General features: G+C 42.9%; 1 protein-coding gene across 3 annotated transcripts in view; it reads left to right on the top strand.

Annotated features, from left to right (window-relative positions):
- The window catches only part of USH2A (usherin), a 363,259-nt gene that overhangs the window by 340,553 nt on the left and 1,615 nt on the right, over positions 1–21,091 (top strand). For 2 of the 3 annotated variants that reach the window (XM_079297512.1, XM_079297513.1), the window contains 7 exons: positions 9,955–10,164; positions 11,302–11,540; positions 12,104–12,321; positions 14,143–14,319; positions 15,259–15,342; positions 16,793–17,037; positions 19,183–19,413. In XM_079297512.1, the coding sequence (XP_079153638.1) occupies positions 9,955–10,164; positions 11,302–11,540; positions 12,104–12,321; positions 14,143–14,319; positions 15,259–15,342; positions 16,793–17,037; positions 19,183–19,413 (1,404 nt within the window). Of the gene's footprint in view, positions 1–9,954; positions 10,165–11,301; positions 11,541–12,103; positions 12,322–14,142; positions 14,320–15,258; positions 15,343–16,792; positions 17,038–18,630; positions 18,703–19,182; positions 19,414–21,091 lie in introns of all 3 variants that reach the window. The other variant, XM_079297514.1, reaches the window with a different exon arrangement.

Here is a 21,091-nt window from a genome sequence, read left to right as displayed (position 1 = left end):
ATTAGTCATTCAAATGACAAGCAAATTTTTTTGGTGGTTCAAAAGTGAAATTGCTGTTGATGGTTGGTGTTCTCAGTTTGTTTAATATATACCTGAAACAGTGCATTCCACCTCTTGAGCAAGGTGGAGCAATGTTTCTTTTACAGGCTCATTGGCTTTATAGGATCACAAGATGATTCAGGTTGGAAGGGCTCTCAGGAGGCCATCCAGCCCAACTTTCTGCCCAAAGCAGGGTCTGTAAAGAGGTCAGATGAGGCTTTGCAAGGCTTTATCCAGTTACATCTTGAAAGCTTTTGGGGAGGAGGTTGTAGCCTTACAGACAGTCTGTTCCACTGCCTGATTTGGCCTATCAGCTGGTCCCTCCATTTTGGGGTCACCTGCAAGTTTGATGAGTGCACACTGTATAGATCAGGTTCTTTGGCAGCTCTGCTCCACTGCTATTGCTTTCTCTTTTAAGTAGCCAGAAACCATGAAGAATTAAACCTCAAAACTTGCTTTATCACATTAGTCTATCCAGCTGCTCTATGCCCATGTGTTGTAGACTCATTGAGTCATGCAGTTTGGAAGGGACATCCAGAAGGCATCTAGCCTAACTCCCTGTTTTAGACCGGTCCAGAAAAAAGCAGTCTCTCAGGGCTGTGTCCAGCTGAGTTTTGGATCAAATTCTCCATCCTTACATCTGCAAGGATGGAGATGGTTCAGCCTGTGTCAGCAGAATTATTGTTAGACCAGATTTCCTTTCTGCTTTAGGCAGGATCCATGGGGAATGTGAATTCAAATGCAGATGGGGCTGAGTAGACAGCAAGCATTGGTAGCAGACACAAACCATATTTGTTAAGAATTTTTCTTAGATGAAGAAAAACTCTCCAAGCTGGATGTTGTAGATATTGGCTGTGGGATGTTCTCAGCTGGACTAACTTTTAATTATCTCAGTCAGAAGCTGTTTTTTGGGAAGCTGATACCACAGAGACTTTCTTCAGTCAACATTTTTAATGACTTATCAGTGACAGATTAAAAAAAGAAAGAAACCTCTTGATCTGATCCCTGTGCTTTATTGTGCTGTATTCAAGACTTAGCTTTTTATCTTGGTTCTGCCCTGTAACCAGGCTGAGCTTTTGATTGGAACTTTAAATCATTTTTGGTTTTTTTCACCAGTGGCCATTTATTTCACCATGAGAGGTTTTTCAATGCATGTGTTTGTCTTCTGCTTAAGTCATTTGTAGCAGTCCTCTGGGATGTATTCTAAGCTTCTCCATTGTTGACAATTTATATCTTGCCTGTGAGACAAGTTATTCATAAGTGTAGGGTTTGGCTTTTGCTATTATGCTGATGAAACCCAGATTTATATTTCACTTAAACTGGATATTGATTCTCCTGTCTCTGTATTTGAGGCTTGTTTGCTGGACATAAAACTTTTAATGCAACTGAATTTCCTCCAGCAGAATGCAGATAAAATCAAAGTGCTGTGATGGGACTCTCTCCAGCATTTTTGGAAGTATTGAGATTTATTTCAATGCTTTAATAGCTTCTTCAGACCTGAAATCAGGACTTTTGAATCTGGGGGTTTGGGAATTTTTTTTTTTTTTTTGATTGGGTTTGGTTGGTTTGTTCTGTTGTTTTTATTTAGTTTGTTTTCCTGGAAACTTCAGCTGAATATTCGGTTTTATAAAACCAGGTGCAAAAGTTGCACTTCCAGAATGATGATGTGAGTTTAGGAGCTCATGCTGATGAAAGGGACTATGCCCTCAAAGTGCTTACATCACTGTTCTTCAGGAAGCACATTTAAACTTTAAATAAATGCATGAGCATATTAGCACCTGCTAGTTTGCAGTGAGTTTTTAAGTGGCATGCCGTGCCTATTTCCATACTCCAAAACACTTAGATCTTTTAAACTCCCTCTGTTGGTCTAGATACTTGCATTTTCTATGGCATCTTTTAGGTATTTGTTGGAATTCAACCTGATATCTCGAAGTCTATTAACCATGTGCTATTTCATTTTCTCCTGAAAATCCCCCTGATTTAAACAAACATTGTCACTCATGAGTCCCAATGAGTGGAATCCTTTGATTCCTGGAATATTTCAGACACGGGGTGTCTAAGCCTTCCTTGGGAATTCCTGAAATTGTGTGCAGTGTTACCATATAGCAGCCTACAGAGTCAAACCTGCTTTCCCAGCTAAGGGAAGGCCCTTCTGAGCAGAGACTTGTGGCATTTAGTGCAAAGCAGAGCTGTCACAGTATGGTGTGATTTCCATGCAAATGCAGTACCATTCCTCCACAATTACACTTAATTGTGTTCTTAAAATGGCTTCTTTAGATTAATGACTTAATGTCTTCCTGGTTTAGGACACATCCTTATTTCTATTTGGCAGGAACAGAACATATAAAAGACAGAAAATTACAATTGTCCCTCTTCAGAAAGGTTTATGGCTTCCTGCAGAGGTTTATTCTCCAAGAGGACTATTCAGTGCACCAAGACAGAGTCTGCAGTGCTGGAGCTGATGGCTCTGCCTCTGATCACTGTTGGAGGCACAGCATCTCTCCTGTGTGTGAAAGGTCTAGGGAACACCCCATGACACAGAAGGGTAAATATGTATATGGTCCTCTCAAAGAGAAAACAAATAATATTCTGATTTTGGGGGGATAAAGAGGAAAAAAAAAAAAGGTGCAAAGCCATGAAGACTAAGGAAGGGCCAGCTACATGGAGTGTGGAATTTGTTAACCCTATTGGTCACTTTCCAGTGCCAGGAAGGACACTTGATTTACCAGCCTGTCTGTCACATTGTTGGCTGAGCTCAAGTTTGTGCTGATTAGTTACTGACAAATCAGTCAGTGATTTCTGCAGGTAAAACTGGTTTTCTGGTTGACCAGTGATGGATAGTCACCCATTTGTAATAACCCTCATATCTGCCTCCTCTTCATTCCTTTAATTCCCCATTTCTTCCTATCTCTCTGACAGAAAGATGCACTGCAAAGCAATGACATTTTTAAAAAAGTAGTCCTTTCTTCCATTCCATTCTTGTTGTTTCATTTGTAAGAATCTATTTTCTTTTTCTTTCTGAGGTTTCTGCTTCCAGTTAAAGAGAATTTCTCATACTATGTCTGCATTAGACTACCACGCTTGGCCTCAGCTTCTGAGAAGTAAAGCAGACATAACTATGCAGTGTCATTGATGCAATGATGATACCTACCCTAGATATCCTTTTGCAGAATGAGATGCTTCCTTTCCCTTAGGAGAAAGGTAAAGGGCCATTTGAAACCATGTCATTTTGCTCATTAAGCCCCACCTCAGGGAGTGTGTTTCTCTTGTCAACAAAATCTTCAATTCAAGTGTGCTGATGAACAAAACCTTGATTTTTTTTCTCATTAAATTAAATATGGATATTAGACAGGATTTGTTGGCATCCAGATTTACCAGTGGGACTCTTACAGCTTCACTCTTGCAAGACCCTTCTCAGTAAATTGTTATTTCAACAAATTCAAAACCATGGCAAGCTATCCTTTAAAAAGATATTAGTGTGAGTACCAGGGGAAAATATACTCCAAGGCTGTAGATGGCTTGATATGATTTCCTTGATTGTATCTTTTTATTTATGAGGCATAATTTATGACTGCTGAAAAGCAAACTAAAATGAGTGATGACTAACTACAGCCAAAGTAATAAATCAGAAGCAAAGAAAGAAGTGGTGATTTTGATCGAATCTATTGAATTAGCTGTTGCCCTTAGCCATTACAGGTATTGGAAAGACCTTTTAATATCTGCTTATCTCTCTCATGGGAGCTTGGTAACTATCTCATTATATACCCATAGGAAACAAATTATTTAATTTTCTATCTTTTAGAGTTAAACCTTTTTAGATCTCTCATTAATTACTGGCATTATACTATGTTATATGTAATGAGCTTCCATTAAAATTTGGTAACTTTGTTTAAGTCCCAAAGTTTTTGCATATTTTCTTTCCCTTCTCCAGAGTGGATTTAGTAGTTTTATTATTAGCATTTGAACAGTGGAGATGAATAGCAATGTTCAGAGGCTCTAATTAACACAATAGTAGAAGTCTGGACCTGAAATCTATCCCAATATATGTTTATGACCTCCATAAGGAGACTAACAATGTTGAAGAGGGAAAAGTATGGGGCACTCTGAGAAAGGCAATCAGGAAGCACACATTTGATTACTACCTTTTTGTACCCCTGCTCATGAATGGATGTGATAGTTTCTTTACCTTGCCTTTGCTCTGTCCAACATAAATGCACCCACTTTTTAAACTTTCTGCTTTGCTAATACCTACCTGGCTCTGAAGTGCCCAGATATGAATACATTATCCTAACTCTGAATGGTAAATTTTGGTAGATAAGCTTTGTGCTCTGAGCTGTGCTGACAACACATAAGTAACTCCAAATGAGCCAGCCAGTTCACAAAGACTTGTGAAGGATGCTGCAATTGATGGTGAGAGGGAGGTTCTTTGTTTTTCTTTAATTTCAACCAGCCAAGATTGTGGTCACTTCAATTGTCTTGAAGGTTGCTGTTTCAACATAACCAAAAATTGAGGGCTTTGTTTCTGATTTTGCTGATGTCAGATCTTATATGACCCTAAAATATCTTACTATCTTGAAAAAGAATTAAGCTGTTAAAACTCTGCATTTATGTGAGTGTCAAGTCAAGAAATTCAAAGCAAAGTCTCAAAGTAGTGCTGGATCCTTTAGAAAGAGAGGAGTGGTACAAACCACTGCTACAATTTGTCTCTCATGGCATGTGCAAAGCAGTGCCAGCATTGAATCCTTTTTGGAAAGATCAGCAGTCACAGGTGTCCCCTTTGCAGGAGTTTGAGTTCAAAACAAATCTTCCTTGCTATGGCTTTGGGGTTTGTGTTGCAGCAGATGAATCTCTTTGGTTCAGGGATGGAAGTCATCTCATGGGCTTCTTCCACTGTCAGCATCTACAGTAACAATAATGATTATTCTGTATCTATGCCCAAGGTGATTTTAGTGCCCTTGTTTCTGCCCTGTGGCAGAAGTTGTTAACTCTAAGCCTGAACAGGTTCACCGTGGTAAGGTGACTTTTCTCAGAGATTCCCGTCCTGCTTCTCATAAGTTTTGCCCCTTCTTGCTATGATTTTAGGATGAACCCTGAGGTTGTCCTGTGATCATTTTGAGTGACTGATCACAGGTTTCTCCCAGGAGCAGAGATCTGTGAAGGCTCAATTTATGATGGAAAAAACCAAGCTTAGTTACCTGTAACTGGAATTCTTCAGTCCTCTGAATATATGCTCTCCAGTTTTCTTCCCTCTCTTCTCTCTCTGGCTCCATTTCAAAGTGCAGTCTGAGCCAAGGGCCAGAGATTGATAAAACATTAATTAGTAACCCTTGATAGCTGATTTTAGAGCCCTCTCCTGTTTTTTTGGGACAGTGCAGCCATTAACAGCAGTACATCTTTTGGCAGGGTGCTAAGCCATGCACCATGATGTCAGACTTAGTGCTTTTTAAGGCAGAATATTCAGGAAGTCAAGACATAAGAACCTTTTGCTGGCTTTCTGCTCTTTCTGTTTTGTCATTTAATGATGTGTTGTCATTAAGATGTGATTGCTTTTTGTTTGTTCCATGTTCCCTTGTGGTCTTTCATAACTGTAAGATGGTAATGCTGCCGCCTATTTCGCTCTTTATATTTCAATATGATTAAATATTTTTTGTGCTGATTATACCACAATTTATAAAGATTGCTTGTGACCCCAAAAAGCTTTTGTAAAAAGCCTAAATAATGAAATTTCAGTTTCACCAGGCTAGTCAGGCAGCAGCTTCCATCCATGACTGTTTAGTGATGACTTTTTGAGAAGCCATGGTCTCTGGTTTTAGAGATACTGCTCATTGTGATTTCTGTTGCCATGCTGCCCCATTTTTTCCTGCAAAGAAGTGGCTTAACACCAGCATTTCCATCTGCAGTCAGTTCTGTGAATTTACTGCCCTGGGTTTCCAAACACTGACCAGGATTTACTTGGACAGAAATTCTCACAGGGAAATTTTTATAACCATCCATCCTTTTACAGATGGTTGAGCAGAAGCAAAGGGAGTTAAGGGACTCCAGCTTAGGTCAGTGTAAATCTGGAATTCAGATCCTCAGAAGTCCTGTTTAGCTGTCACAGCTGTCTCAGAAGCTGTGTTACAGACTCTCAGTCACCAAGGGGTTTCTGCTGGACACGTGTCTTGGCAGGGCTGAGTAGCTGGTGTCTGTCTAGAAGGCACACTCAGAGCATGTCTGTCTCTCAGTCCCACACAAGTATGGCCATGACCTCAGCCTTTTTTTCCAGGGAGTCAGACATGTGTCTGCGTGGTAGGGACATTGCTGGGGACTTCAGCTCCCTCTTGACCTCTACAGGGAAGTGCTGTGCTGGGAAATCATGTCTCCTCTTGCTTGCTCCTTCTCTGCTCAGTCAACCTTCATTTCATTGTGTTCATGCAAAATTAAACTGCTTCAGAGGGATCACTGGGATCATCCCAAGCACAGAGATGGGTCATCCACCTGGGCATTCCCACTCCTGGGGGGGAAGCAGGCATGACTGCCTCTGTTGGAGCATGTGATTGACCCTCAGTTACCTGGCTCTTGAAGGAGTCATGTAACCACTTAGTTGTACTATGGAAGGGGATGAGCACAGAGTCGCAGGATAACAGAATCTCCTGAGCTGGCAGGGACCCACAAGGATCATTGAGTCCAACTCCTGGCCCTGCACAGGACACCCCAAGAGTCACACCATGTGCCTGAATGTTGTCCAAATCCTCCTTGAGCTCTCTCAGGCTTGGTGTTGGGACCACTTTCCTGGGGAGCCTTTTCCAGTGCCCAACCACCTTCTGGATGAAGAACCTTTTCCTGATATGCAGCCTAAATCTCCTGATACTGCTTTGTTCCCTTGGCTCACATCACTGGTCACCAGAGGGCAGAGATTGGTGCCTGTCCCTTCACTGCCCCTCATGAGGAAGCTGCAGGCCACAGTGAGGTGTCCCCTCAGTCTCTTCCAGGCTGCACTGGATTGGGACAGTTCTTACATTATTGTTAGAACCTCAGGCTCACACAAACAGGACATCCCTTCCTCAGTCAGGCTCTCAAACCCAGATAACAGATAACTGGGTGTCTGATACTGCAGTGGTGAAGAGGGAGGGTAGCAGTGCTTTTCCAAGAATGTTGCTGTTGCTTTTCTGGTTTCAGCCCATTCCCAGGCTCAAAGGAACCAGAGACTCATCTGCACATCATGTTCCCCTTATTCTGTGCACAGTTTTCAGGGCAGGATGTGTCCTCATCTCTATTTAAGCAATTCAAAGCTGCTGACATCCAGTAATGAAGTTCTGAATACAGCTAGGAAATGGAAGTCAGCACTGGGACAAGTGATGGTCTCCCCACTGTTATTGTCCTTCTTGCTCTCTCTTTTTCCCAGGGGTGACTGGGCTGCTCTAAGAGTAGAAGCACTCAGGAATTCCAAGCCTTCTGTTTTGCTCTTTTCCTTCCTCTGAAATGCACATCAGTCCTGTGCAAAATATAAGACCAAATGAGATAATGAGGAACAGAGTGTCCCAAGGTCAGAGGGACTCATCTCTGCTATAAATCTCCCAGTTCTGTGGCACAAGAGGACCACACACTGCTTGGGATGGGGAAGAAATCCTCACTCTGTTCTGTGACAGTGGCCTTTTCTGGCTCCTGGCCCTTTCCTAGTAACAGGAACAGGCTCCTTGGGGAAGTGATCACAGCACCAAGCCTGACAGAGTTCAAGAAGCTTTTGGACAACACTCTTGGGTACATGGTGGGATTCTCAGGAATGGTCCTGGGCAGGGCCAGGAGTTGACTCAATGATCATTGTGGGTCCCTTCCAGCTCAGCTTATTCTGTGATTCTGTGAATTAAGAATTCTTCTTGAAAGACAAGGTGTAGGCACCTACAATAGGTGAGGGATTGCTGAAGGGAGCAGGCTCTATCCAACCCTCGGTGAAGTGTTTGCTTCCCAAATAAGTTGCATTTCTCTCTCATCCAAAATTCCTTGGCAATCTCATCCTGAAGCTGAATTCCTGTGCTACACAGGAAGGCTCTATTCCTAACTCATCACCTTCACTTTAGCTGTGGGCAGCTTGCTCAGCAGGTCAGGTCCAGCCCTGTTACGCTCTGTGCTCATTAAGGCCACAGCCTGGATATAACTGGAGCATTTGAGCCCAGATAAGCACTGAGCTGGTGCCAGTGCCACACTCAGAGCTGCTCTTTCCATATGTGTTTTATTCTTTCCACAAAGAAATATGACCCTTGAAATGAATGGCTGTGGGTAAATCTTTGTAGCAGCTGGAACTGAACTGAGATACAGGGTTTGACCTGCTGCAGTAAAGTGAGCAGAGTTTGACTTTATGAATAGTTCACAACAGAGATGTATTACTGATTCCACTGAAATGAAAGTGCTTTGGCTGGGCTTTTTATTGCAGGGCATCATTTGTCCTTAGGATGGTTCCATATGTTACTGATGGAATCAGGCAGGATCTTTGGGTTTGTAATTGGCAGATCCACAGCCTTCAAAGCCACTTTAGTTGTTTTTATCCCTTTTTTCTTCCCCAGGCTCCTTGGGAAGTGTCATGTATTCTTGGAAATTATTTTCAAGCTGGAAGGATTCAGGATCAGTTTTGGAGACCTCATACTTCTATACCTCCCTTTTTTTTAAGACATAGTCGCACCATTCCCTTCCCCAGGACCAGTGCCCAAAGTAGATTGCATAAGACTGTGCTTCACTGTAGTTAGAACTGTTCAATATGAAAGCTTGCTAAGGAATACTTCTACTAAAAATCGCTCAGACAGTCCTCTTGTATTGCCATTTAGATCTATCATTCTGATTGATCACTATGTGGTTGGCTAATATTGAGTAATTTAACCCTATATGCTCACGCATCCATCTATTCTGTCTATTGTACCTGACATTCTACAAATTACTTACTCATGCAAATGATGACCTAAGGCAACCTTTTATGATATTCGTGTTTAATTATACAAATGCTTTTTGATAAATAAGATTATACATCCTTCCATATGTTTATTCAGTCCTTGATGAAAGCAAAATTTAATTTTCATGCAGATTTGTTGGAGAGTGTGTTTAATAAGTGCTGAGTTTTATGTAGTCTGCAGATCACTCTGGTTTTGGGTAGCTGACAAAATCAGTAGGCATAGTTCATAGAGACATGTGGGTTTTAATCAGGCCTAATTCAAGCTGCTAATTTTTGAAATCTTGGAACTGAAGTCATTGCCTTTGTGCTCATGTAATAAAGCAAATGTAGTTGTGAAAATAAATGAGAGATGCTGAATTAACTATATACTTCAGTGGGCTTTATTTATATTGCGAGTTACTGAAAATGTTGCCAAATAACTGATACATTAATATTTTTAAGAGAGGGATGTTCCTGTAAAACACACTGGGTCTAAAGAGTAACTAGAGTTTGGCTTGTGTGATTCAGTCAAGGTGAATGCAACTTTCAAGTGTCACCCAAGGCCAGGCTGAATTCATCAGGGCTACCTGCATATATGAAGCAAGTGTGGAGAAAGGAGAAATTGTCAGGACCAGATATGAGAATTTTTGTTCAGATGTCTTTGAAAACATTGTGTTGATTGCAGCACCTCCAGGAATCCTCGTGGCATAGTGTGACACAGACAGTGGTAGGAATTCAGAGTGTGGGGATCAGGTATGAAAAAGATGGGAGCACACACTGCCTGAGACATGACTTTTGCTTCTTTTCCGCAAGTGTGGCAGTGGGAAATATTCCACTCTTCTGTTAAAGAAAGACTGGATCAGCACAGGTGCTGACTGGCCATCAGGGGACATTTTCCAGGAGTGCCACTGCACCCTGCTTTACCCAGTGCCAGTAGAGCTGCAGAGCTCCTCTGGCTGGAAGCAGATGTTTTGTCCTTTGAGCCCTTTGCTCACAGTTTCTGTGTTGGTGTGCAGGTGTGGTCAGTGAACTCAGTGGGCCGGACGCCAAGCAGCTGGTCCCGCTGCCGGACGGGCCCTGCCCCTCCCGAGGGCTTGGGAGCTCCCCTCCTCAGCACCGTGGCATCCACTGTGGCTGTGGTGAGCATCAGCCCCCCTCTTAAGCCTAATGGGGTGGTCAGTATCTACAGGCTGTTTTCTAATGGTACCAGAGGCACTGATGTGGTGGTGAGTATTGTCAGCACTTTTTCTGTATTTCCTTTTCCACTTGTGTTTTCTACCTTTAACAATTTTGTTCATGCAAGCTACTACTGTTGGTGACAGACTGCCTTCCTTTCCTGGCCTCCCATAGTTAGCTGCTCTGCAATGCACTGTCCTGTCTGTGAGTTAAGCTGTCTGCTGATTTCACATTACCCATTTATTCCTTCCAGTGCACTTGGCTGTGTCTGTGTCTGATTCAGCCAGTTCATCCCATTGGTGCCTGCATGGCCTTCCATTCACACCTGCCATGCTGCTGGCTCGGCTCTGCTTCTGGCATCAAGAAGTACCAAGTGCTTCCCTTTGCTTGCTTGACTTTCTCTTTCTTATTTTTTGCTGAACTCTGCTAAATCACATGCTGCCAAATGAGAGCAGATGTTGCCCCTTGTTGGTGTTTTCTACATGTTTTTATTTCTTTGGCTTCAAAAAAGCTATACCAACAAATGGCTACAGCAAAAAGGTGAAGTGGCAGTCCCTGTGAGCAGTTTCAGAACAGGGCTCTGATTCCTTTGCCAGAGCTGCCAGGTCTCTCTTGCTGAGCTTAGGAAAGTTTCCCAACAGGCTCACCCAGAATAGTGTCTGAATGCAGAGCAGCATGATGCTGGCTCTTGCCTCATATGTACCTACCAGAGAGCACATTCTGCTGTCTGGGAGAGACCTGACCCACCAGACACATTGGTGTCACACTGCCCAGCACTGTTTCCTGCATCCACATTGAGGAAGCTTGTGGGATATGCATGAGTCATGGAGCTATTTGCCACATTAATTTCTTTTCTGCTTCAGTACCACTGCCCCAGAGTCTTTCTTTAATGGCTTTCAGCTTCTCTGTTGCTGAGAATGGCATTTGCAGTTGACATACAGTGTTACAGCTCAACTAAAGATGTCTTGAGGCCCTTGATGGCATGGTCTTTTCCTTTGAAGAGTGTCCTTCTACTTCATAATAGGAGAAAAATGCAGAGTTCCCATTACACAACAACTGCATTCGCGTCAGACTTAAAGGACATGCAGAATGTTCTGCCAGTCTTCTGGGGTTAATTCACCTCCTTGACTCTTATTTAGTACTTGAGGTGCTTGAAGCTGTGACAAGTCTCCTCCTAACTTTTACAGCTGTCGGAAGGCACTGCCACCCAGCAGACGATACACGGGCTAAAACCTTTCACCACATACTCCATTGGTGTGGAGGCCTGCACCTGTTTCAACTGCTGCAGCAAGGGCCCCATGGCTGAGTTCACCACGCAGCCAGCGCCGCCCTCGGAGCAGCCCCCGCCGCAGATCCGCGCCGTCAGCTCCAGGAACGCCTCTTTCCAGTGGAGCGCGCCGCACTCGCCCAACGGCATCGTCACCAGGTGGGAGCTGACACCTGCACTGCCACACCTTGGCTGCAGCTGGTGCCAGAGCAATCTGAGCTGGGATTGCGTGGCTGGATGGTTGTGGCAGTTGTCTTCCTTCCTTGGCATGTTGGTGGTGATATTACCGGTGGCCTGAACACCTTTTGGGAAGTGTTTGCATACAGTGATTGGTTTTTTCCTGAGCAGGATACTGGTGAGGATGAAAGTGGAAAGGATGAGCTGTTGTGAGTGGAGGTGATTGTCTGACAGCTGTGGTTGGTAATGGAACAGTTGTGAGTTCAACTGGCAGTGAAGAGACAGCAGCAATCTGGAATTAGTTAGGCAAAAATCCTGACCTGCAGAAGTGGGCAGAAAGGCAACAGGCATCAACAGTGAGTATAACTTATTACCACCACAATTTCTCAGTTTTCTGACAGGACCAAAATCTCCAAGAGAAAAACTGAGATCAGATCTATTTTCTTCTCCACTAGCCAGAGCAGACAGCAGTTAGGAAGAAATGTGGGATTGGCTTTTATGTTATTAAGGACCTTCATTCATCAAAACCTCATCTTTGTCCTCAGCTATGAGCTCCATGTGTACATGGCGTGTCCTCTGAACCTGCAGCCAGCAGTGAAGGCTTGCAGTCCTGGCCCGACTGAGGTGAGGTACACAGGGAAAGGACAGAGTGCCAACGTGTCCAACCTGGAGCCTTACACCACTTACAACCTGCGAGTCGTGTCCTACAACTCCGTTGGCAGCAGCGCCTCCGAGTGGATCGGATTCACCACGGAAAAGGAGCGTGAGTATGGGAAATGGATCACTGACCACTGATGCCTGTTTCTGAGGCCCAGGGCTACACAGAGCCAAATGAATTCCCCACCTCTGGGAGAGAGGATGTTCCCAAAAACCTTTTCTTCCATGTCCCTGGTCGCTGCATCTCTGCTGCACATTCATTGAAATTCTGCTCTGGGACTTAACTGCTCATTCCTTCAAAAATATTTCTTTGCTCATCATCTGATGTCACATCTTCTATCTTGGGAGTCTGGAAACCTTTTATTTTACTGAAAATGGGCAGCAAAGCTGCAGAACATAAAATGTTCAAGTATTACCAGAAGGCTGATGTGTAGTAATAAATACACTGCCATAAATAATCCCTTGGAAAAGTGGAGATCTTGAAAGAGACCTGATGATTATTCTCAGGAACAATCTTATTGTCCTCATTCATGCCACAGTTCTTCTAGGACTCATAAAAGTTTTCCTTGGATGTCATCTGAATGACTGGATGCTTGTGAACACTGAAATAAGAATTTGTTGCTGTCCAACCACCACAGGCAGTGCTTTAAGGCCATGTGGTGGCATGCATGGAAATTAAACATGCAGGACCTGTGCCTGCAGGCAGAATAGATTTTGCCATCAAAACTGAATTTGTAGTAGTCTAACATCAGCTTTTATTGAAAAGATCTATAGTGCTGTAGCCAGAGTCATTCCATAACAGATGAGATGGGCATTTCATCTCAGTCTGTCAGGTCAGGGCAAAGATGATGTTCACTTTTTATCTCGTCAGGATTTCAGAATCACCTTTCTAAAAGTCCTTTTTGCATCATTTGGTAGTTCTGCCAAGTAATTACTCAAAATCTGTAATCTGATGCATCCCTAGCTGAAAATTTCAGGTGGAACAAGCCCAGATTTTCTTTATTGTTACCACTGGAAAAAAAAAAAATAACCCACACGAAAAACTAAGAGGAAAAAAAACACAAAAAAAAAGAACACCAAAAGAAAGATCCCTTATGTCCAAAGCTGTGTTATATTAAATTGCAAGTTAAAAGGCTGGAAAATTATTATGAACTTTTAGATGGAGAAAATTTATAAGGAACTGGTGAGACACATAAAACAGAAGAATTTGAAAGCAAGTTTTAATCCTCCACCCACTAAGTCAAAAGTCCTCTTCTTTCAGTCTTGCTTTTTTTGCCTTGCTGACCTTTTCACACCAGGTTTCCAGAGTCCCTCTGACTGCCTCTTTCCTTGAGTCCCTCTGACTGCTTCCTCTTGCCTTGAAGGCTTGCTTTAATGACAGTGGGCAATTAGCAGCAAAGTGCAGCTGGACAAGCAGCTTTCTTATGAACAAACCAGCAAATTCAGGGCAGATGGCTTAATGGCGACACCACAAGAAAGGAGCGCCTCAAACTTAAATGAAGTTTTTTTTGTCAGCAAGCTGTTGAGCTCAACTGATGAACTTTTCCTCCCTGAAGTGAGTTCTGGGTTTCTTTTCTGTCTGCCTGCCATCTGTTCTCACTTTTCTGAAACCCCATGTTTTCATGTATGTGCATGTATTAAAGATGATGTTGGCAATTTCTTGGGGCTTGCAAAAGAATCCTCTTCATAGCAGTTCCCACCTAGCCTGCTGCAGTCAGGCTTGCACAAACTCCTATGCCTCCCTGGAACTTAGGCTGAAACTTAAGCTGGAACTTAAATTACAGTTTTAGTGTTAGTACCACATAAACAAAGGCAAAGGGAGGGAGTTCCATGTTTGTTTTCATGTATCACGGAGAATCTCTTTCTCAGTCACCAAATCACTTCTAGCCTGTTGGCTGGAAATGAGCTCATTCTCCTTGTTCTGCAGCTCCCAGGTACATGGCTCCATTCTCCGTGGCCAGCAATCTGTCCACCATCCACATCGACTGGAGCCACACCTTCGTGCTGAACGGGCGCCTGAAGGAGTACGCGCTGACCGAGAGCGGCCGGCGCATCTACAGCGGCTTCGACACCGAGCTCTACTTGCCAAGGACATCTGACAAAAGTCAGTTTCCTGCAGCTTCCTCTCAGGGAGAGTCTCTTGAGATAAATTAATAACAATGGATGCTGAACTTTAAAAATAAATTTCTCCATTTCAATCCCAAGCTAAGAGCGTAGGCACACCAAAATGTATCTAAGCAAATCCTTGAAAAAAGAATCCATAGACCTAAGCTTCCTCTTATACATTATACCTGAAAGGGTGAAACTATTTTGATTCACAGTGAGCATCAAGCTTTCCCAAATCCTGGAGCTTTGTAGCAATTTCATCTTTCAGGGCTACAGTCAGAGAAGTGTATAGAAATCATCAATTTCAGGAAAGACTGAAGCTTGAATTGTCATTTGAATCAAGTCAGTAGCTCTTGAAAACAGCCATGTTTTGAAATAGTTTCATTTTAGAAATGTGCAGTCTTTAAAATAAAAGGATACTATCAACAGGGGGGAAAAAAAAGAAAAAGAAGCAAGAAAAATGTTTTCGCTTTTTATTTCATTGGGATTTTGTATGTCAAAGAATTTTGTAATTTTTTTTTTTGTCTTCCTAATTATTGCAATGGTGCTAATACTTTCTTTGTTTGTTTTTATTCAAATGTTCTTAGTATGTTTGTCGTAGCCATGAAAGAAGTATGAGGGATTTAGGGCAAAGTGATGAAAAAATTTAAAGTTGCCAGTTACATTGGAAGAGGAAGAATTGAGTAGTGAAAGATGAACATAATTTGTAGCAACATCATAGTGACAATTACTTATGATCTGCCATGGTTCATAGTTTAGAATTTCAATACCAATGTACAAAGAATTGTGAAGCTCTGGTATGAGACTCAGATGGATTACGATGGGTTATGTACTATTCCTGCCTTGTTTGATGGTTAATAATGGTGAAAAAGCAGGACCTGAAGAATTTTTATTTCAGCTGCTGACAATTTTTTTTTTTTTTTTTTTTTTTGCTCAGCCTTTTTGTTTCAAGTGACCTGCATCACCGATGAAGGGAGTGCCATGACACCAGTCATCAAGTACAACGCTGGAGAGGGCGTTGGTAAATACATCAGGAAATTATCTAGCACCTGGTCATTTGATGTGTTTGTGCTTGACATTTGGTATTAGTGCATGCCAGGCAGGATGGCATCTCATTGCAGTATCAGGGACTTCTTTAGAGTCTTGTGTATGAGGTACATAGGTTATGTGCTTTTTTTTGCCATGTATGGATTTCTGTTCTTTACATTGTAGAATCGAGTCCTTTGGGTTAGAAAGGACTTTTAAGATCATTGATCCAACCATCACAAATTCATTAAATGGTTGGGTTGGAAGGGACTTCAGAGATCTTCTACTTCCAACCCCCTGCCATGCAGGACAACTTCTGCTAGACCAGGTTGCTCAAAGCCCTTTTCTGCCTGGCCTTGAACATTTCTAGGGGTGGGACAATTCTCATGATTAGCTTCAGATCCTCTCCTCTGATATGTAATATTTTTTTCTTTTATTTTTACCTAAGTATACTGCTCCAAAATGTGCTTTTCCCTGCTAAGTTTCTTGTTTCTAACAAAATTAATTAATTGGCTTTATTAAGTTCTTTTTTGTGGAGCATCTTGTTCAGCTCTTTAAAATAGATCTGCCCTATATTTGCAATTACTCTTTACTCTGTGTTTCCCTTATATCCCTTTTCATGCTTTCACTTCCATTATCCTGCAGAATTTCAGGCAAGGCTGCCTTAAAGGCAAAATAAAATGTTTCCAGTTGCTCTACATCTACCACCTTCCACACTCTGCCCCTTTGTTCTTTTGATTGTTGCTTTTACCTAGAGGCTATTGAGAACTTGAATGGCACTGTGGGCAACTTGCAGAGGAGGCTTGCAAGCAAAGGGGTTGAAAATTCCTTGGCCAAGAGTTTGGTTATACATGTAGGATTGCAAATAACCAGGAAATACCATCACTGAGATTTCTAACACTTTTGTTGTGTATGAGCAAAGCCAACCAAGTGGCTGTTTTGTTCTCTAGCAGGTGGAGGAAAGGAATAGTAAAATGTTTCATGTTGCTTGCTTTTGTATTAATGTATTAAAGCCTTCCTCTCTCTCTTTTGTTAACTGCACAGGCCTGTAACTGCACAGTTGTTCTGGAGAGAATGTCCTCTGTCTGTACTGCTCTGAAATTACTGTAGTAATTTCCACTTTTCAAGGTTACTAGGAGAACCCTTTTTTCCTCACATTCCACCACCACCACCTCCTTTCAAAAGAGCGGCTGATGCAGTGGTGATTTCCAGCCTAAGCAGCAATGCCAGAGCTTTAAGCAGGGTCTCTTGAGGGTAGTAAGTTTTTTATTGCAGCCTGCTAGCATATTGAACCATTATGCCACCTTGAACATAAGTGCAAATAACCACATGACGACAAAATTACTTAAATTTCTGCCTAATTTATTAGCGAGGAAAGGGATGGCATATTGTTAAATACTTCTTGAAATAACTGTCCCTTTCTCCCCTAATCCCTCTTTTTACAGGTCTGATCTTGACAACACCCGGAGAGAAGGACAAAGCAGAATCCAAACATGCAAAATTCTACAACGAGTTGTGGTTTGCAGTGCTGATGGTAGTTCTAGGTTTGATCCTCTTGGCTATTCTTCTCTCCTTAATTCTTCAGAGGAAGGTCCAAAAGCAACCCTATGCACGAGACAGGCCTCCTTTAGTTCCACTCCAGAAAAGAACATCACCAATGAGTGTGTATTCATCAGGTGAAACCCATCCGGTACGTTTGGAAAAATGCAGCCAATGCATATCCATGATTCCTGTCCCATCAAACACACAGAAAGACTTATTTCTTCCTCCTTCCAGCGTTTTATTTCACATTTGGTTACCAGCTGGAAGCTGTTTAGTGTAAGGAAAGGACTGTATGGTCCCATATGGGCCATATCTGTGTGGGCACACAGAGCAAGGTTACAAGTGCTTAGTCCAAACAGAGCCCTGGTCTGCAGGCCCTGAAATGCTTCTGATGCCTAAGACAAACTTGGGATATGGAGTCACAGAAAATGCAGAGCCATTGCTGTCACCTCATGTTAGCTGACATCTGCAGTAGAGCTGAGAAGTCTTTGGCATGCTGTGAGAAGGTAGATGATAAAATGTGCTTTTCAGAGGAAACTTTGATGTGTTCCTAGCTGCCTGCTGTGGATGGCTAACCAGGATCAATCTGACAGTCTTTGTCAGGTATCCAGGAGATATGCCTGCAAAGAACAAGACTTAGGGAGAAGCTTTGTTTGTTGCCAGTATCCATCTACCACCCAGCTGGACTGCTCTAGGGCAAGCTGCATGCCAGGAAGGTTTGGAGTAGAGTGAGAGTAATCAGGGGGAACTTCACAAAATTCACGTTTGTGCACATAGACCCACAGTGGGACCATCAGAGCAATGGGAGGAGGGCTGCTGGGACATGATAAAGAGGAAAGCTTTTTATCATAAGAAGTTATAATTCTGAAAAGGAATGCATAAAAAATGTGTAACCATCATGTAGCAGAGTAGTAGTGCTATCCCACCCCCTGAAAAAGCACAACAAAAGGAAAATGGCAATTGTTATGGGATTGAGAATGGGAGCAGCCATGCCTTCCATTTTCATGCTTCTTCCCAGGCACAGGCCATGAGATGATTCTTCTTGTCACTTCTCAGCTTCTTTTTCCTGTGAGCACCATCAAGCAGCATAGTGACTCCTGCATCCTTCACGCATTCTGTTCCTTCTTGTCTCGGTGCCAACACACTGCATCTGTGCCTCAACCAAGAAGCTCTTGGAAACAATGGGATTTCCAGTGTGCCCCTTCTCCTGGCAAAGGCTAAGAGCAAAGAAACTTTTTTTTTTTTATTTTTTGTCTCATGGTTTTGATTCCCTTTCCTCTACAGTCTGTCATCTTGTGTTATTCCTCCTGACTTTAAAATGTCTTTGCTGTTGGCATGTCTGCACAATTCCTTTTCATGTTCCTGCCCTCTTTTTTATTTTCTTTTTTTTTTCTGTTCTTTTCTTTTTCTTCCAGCAGCTCATGGACTCAATAGAAAGAAAGATTCTTTAGTGCAGCAGTTGAAGGACTGATCTGAGAAATTAGGACAGAGCTAGTATGGAGTGGCAAAATCATTTGTTTTACAATTCTTAGTGAGGTCATGGCAAGCAATGAAGCCTGCTTACACACTACTTGACCACTTAAAAATTAAATAGTGCCTGGTCTTTGCCAGTTCCCCTACTCCCCCACATCCTGCTACCCTGCTCTCCCTCATGGAGCTCAGCTAATATACACCCTGTCAGGTACACCTACACTGCACCTTGCCCTGGCCTAATGCTTTTCCTCCCTCTCTTAAATCTCAGTTTGAAACTATTGCTGACACATCCGATTCATCAAGCAGCGTCACTCTCAAAAGATACACGATGCACTTTGAGGTAGAGTCCTCAGCTTGCAGAGTGGCCAGACGTGTGGTGTGTCAGATGACCCAAGCATGCACAAAGGCATCTGACACTGCATGTTTCTCCTGGTGGGTGAATGATTTTTCTCCTGGTCATGAAAAGGTCTGCATACTCTTGCTGTGCAAGTCTAGGCTATCATTCTGGTAATCAAAAATCTTTGGATTTCTGCTTGTTGGTACTTAAAAAAAAAAAAAAAAAAAAAAAAAAAAAGGAAGAAGAAGAAAAGAAAAAAAAAATGGGAAAAATCCTGGTTAGCAATGGTGGAGGTTTTTTTTTAGTTTGTTTTCAGTGATATGATTATTCTACAGTGGGGAAAGGTCTGGGGTTTTTTTCTTCTGTTTTAACTTGCATGATTTTGTGGCATGGTTTTCTCTGTTCTCTTCCATTCCCGCTTTGGTTTTGCTCAGCTATATAATTTATTTTGTTTTCATTTCTTACTTTGTGTCTACCTTACAGGGACTATCAGATACAAAAATCCCGGGGGCTGGTTCTCCCACCAGCACCCGCAGTTTCGGTGTCTCAGCAGGGGGCAGGAGGCCGAGTCAGGGCCAGCTGAGCCGCACCTACTCCCCCGCCTCTCTGCACCGCAGCGTCAGCCAGCTGCTCAACCTCTATGACAAGAAGACTTTCGATGAATCACCATGGGATGCCATCATTCACAACCACCGCACCACGGGCCGTGGCTTGGTAAGGGCTCCTGCTCCTCGGGGTGCTGTCACCTGCTAGAGATCTGCCTGCTCTGTTGGAACCATGAAAGAAGGCTAAATGTCATTATCTTCCTGGAGATACAGCCAAAAGGCCTAGAAGGACATGGTCATAGGTTAGATCCTTAAAATTCTTGAAGTCTGCTGTTCTCTTCTAGAGTTGCAGGTGATCACACACCGCTCTTGCAGGATGCAAGGGATTCATGTGCATCTCTTTATGGTTTCCACTGAACTATTGACTCCGTGGTTTACCATGGAAATGCACCTTGAAGAATTCCCTTCTGTTTGGTGGGTTTTTCTTTCCATGCAATTCAGCAAATGTACATGTCTGAGGTGGGATGTCTTGGCATCCTTCACACATTTAGAGCCAGAGGCAGGAGCTTGTGTTCTAGTGATTCCTGTTCTGTTAACTCAGTTGCTGATGAGATCTGCTCTCTGTCCTCTGCTCAGAAACAATGCAAAGATTATGTGAATGCTCAGATCTCCTAGCATGTGTGACAAATTAATTCAAACTGCCCACATGGACTGGAATGAGGCTGGGGGCCAGGCAAAGTGCCCCTGCCCCTCTTTCCATATAGGACAGGACTAGACAGTGTCATCAATAGGGATCTGAATATACAGACACAGGACATGATTTTCAAGTCAAGGACAGTGATGACCTCCCTTCCTCCTTGTCACCAGGAAACAAGCTTTTTAACTTCCAACCTTCCCTGACCAAACCTGAGAAGGACTTCAAGGGTCAGTGAGACATGAGTCTGCTTCCTGAAAAAGATGAAAACTAAAGTTCCTAAAAAGGACCAAGAATAGGGATGAAGGGTCTGTGAGGCAGTAACAAAATTAGATGGTTAGTGAGTGGATCTTGTCCAAAATCCAAATGAACTGGAAGACAGTCTGGCACATAAGTCCAAGTAGCTTCCTTAGACTTTCACCTTCAGTACAGCAAACAGCTGGAAGGGCTGGAACATACAGGCTTACCACAGCACAGGGGTGTTGGTTCCATCACTGTCAGAGCCACTTAGACCACAAGAGGACCAAGAAGCCAACAAGGCTTAAGTAAGAAGGTAGTGATAACTTAACTCCAGGCAAAACCCCAGCAGGTACAGGTTAACCTTCAGCCTGCACTCTGCAGGTCATGGACTTCTCAATTCAGTGGTATCATGAGTCAGCAATGCCATTTTCTCAGAGCTAACAAATCCTTGTGATTTAATTCCTTGGGGACTAACAACTCACCCAGGGTGCACCCTTCTGTGATCTCATTAGCCCAAAGAACAGCTTCTTGCTGCTGAGGGGAAGCTCTTGCTCTAGCCACTTATCTTGGGCTGACACTGTGACTTAGTTTTGGTGGCAGACAACCCTGACAGCATGAGCTCAGCTGCTTTATCAAATCAGCAGCTCTTCTGTCCATCCTCTGCACATTGCTCTACATTTCCCTGAACCCATGTCTCTGCTACTGTGCTGCTTCAGCTACTCTTGCAAACAAACCTCCTGCAATGCCTTTTGAGTCAGTTCTTTCTCTTTATTACATGCAGTAGCTTAGGAACGGTGGTTTCAAAGTTTGGTTCACCCCTTTGCCCAGCTTGCAAATCAATACAGTGAATGGACACAAATCTGCAGTAACACTGCTAGTGCCCTCTTTATGCTATGAGAATGGTTTTTTTCTC

This window comes from Erithacus rubecula, assembly GCF_903797595.1.
Source record: "Erithacus rubecula genome assembly, chromosome: 2".
NCBI classification, from domain to species: domain Eukaryota; kingdom Metazoa; phylum Chordata; class Aves; order Passeriformes; family Muscicapidae; genus Erithacus; species Erithacus rubecula.
The sequence above is the reverse complement of the archived record's forward strand: the minus strand, read 5'-3'. Positions and strand labels throughout refer to the sequence as shown.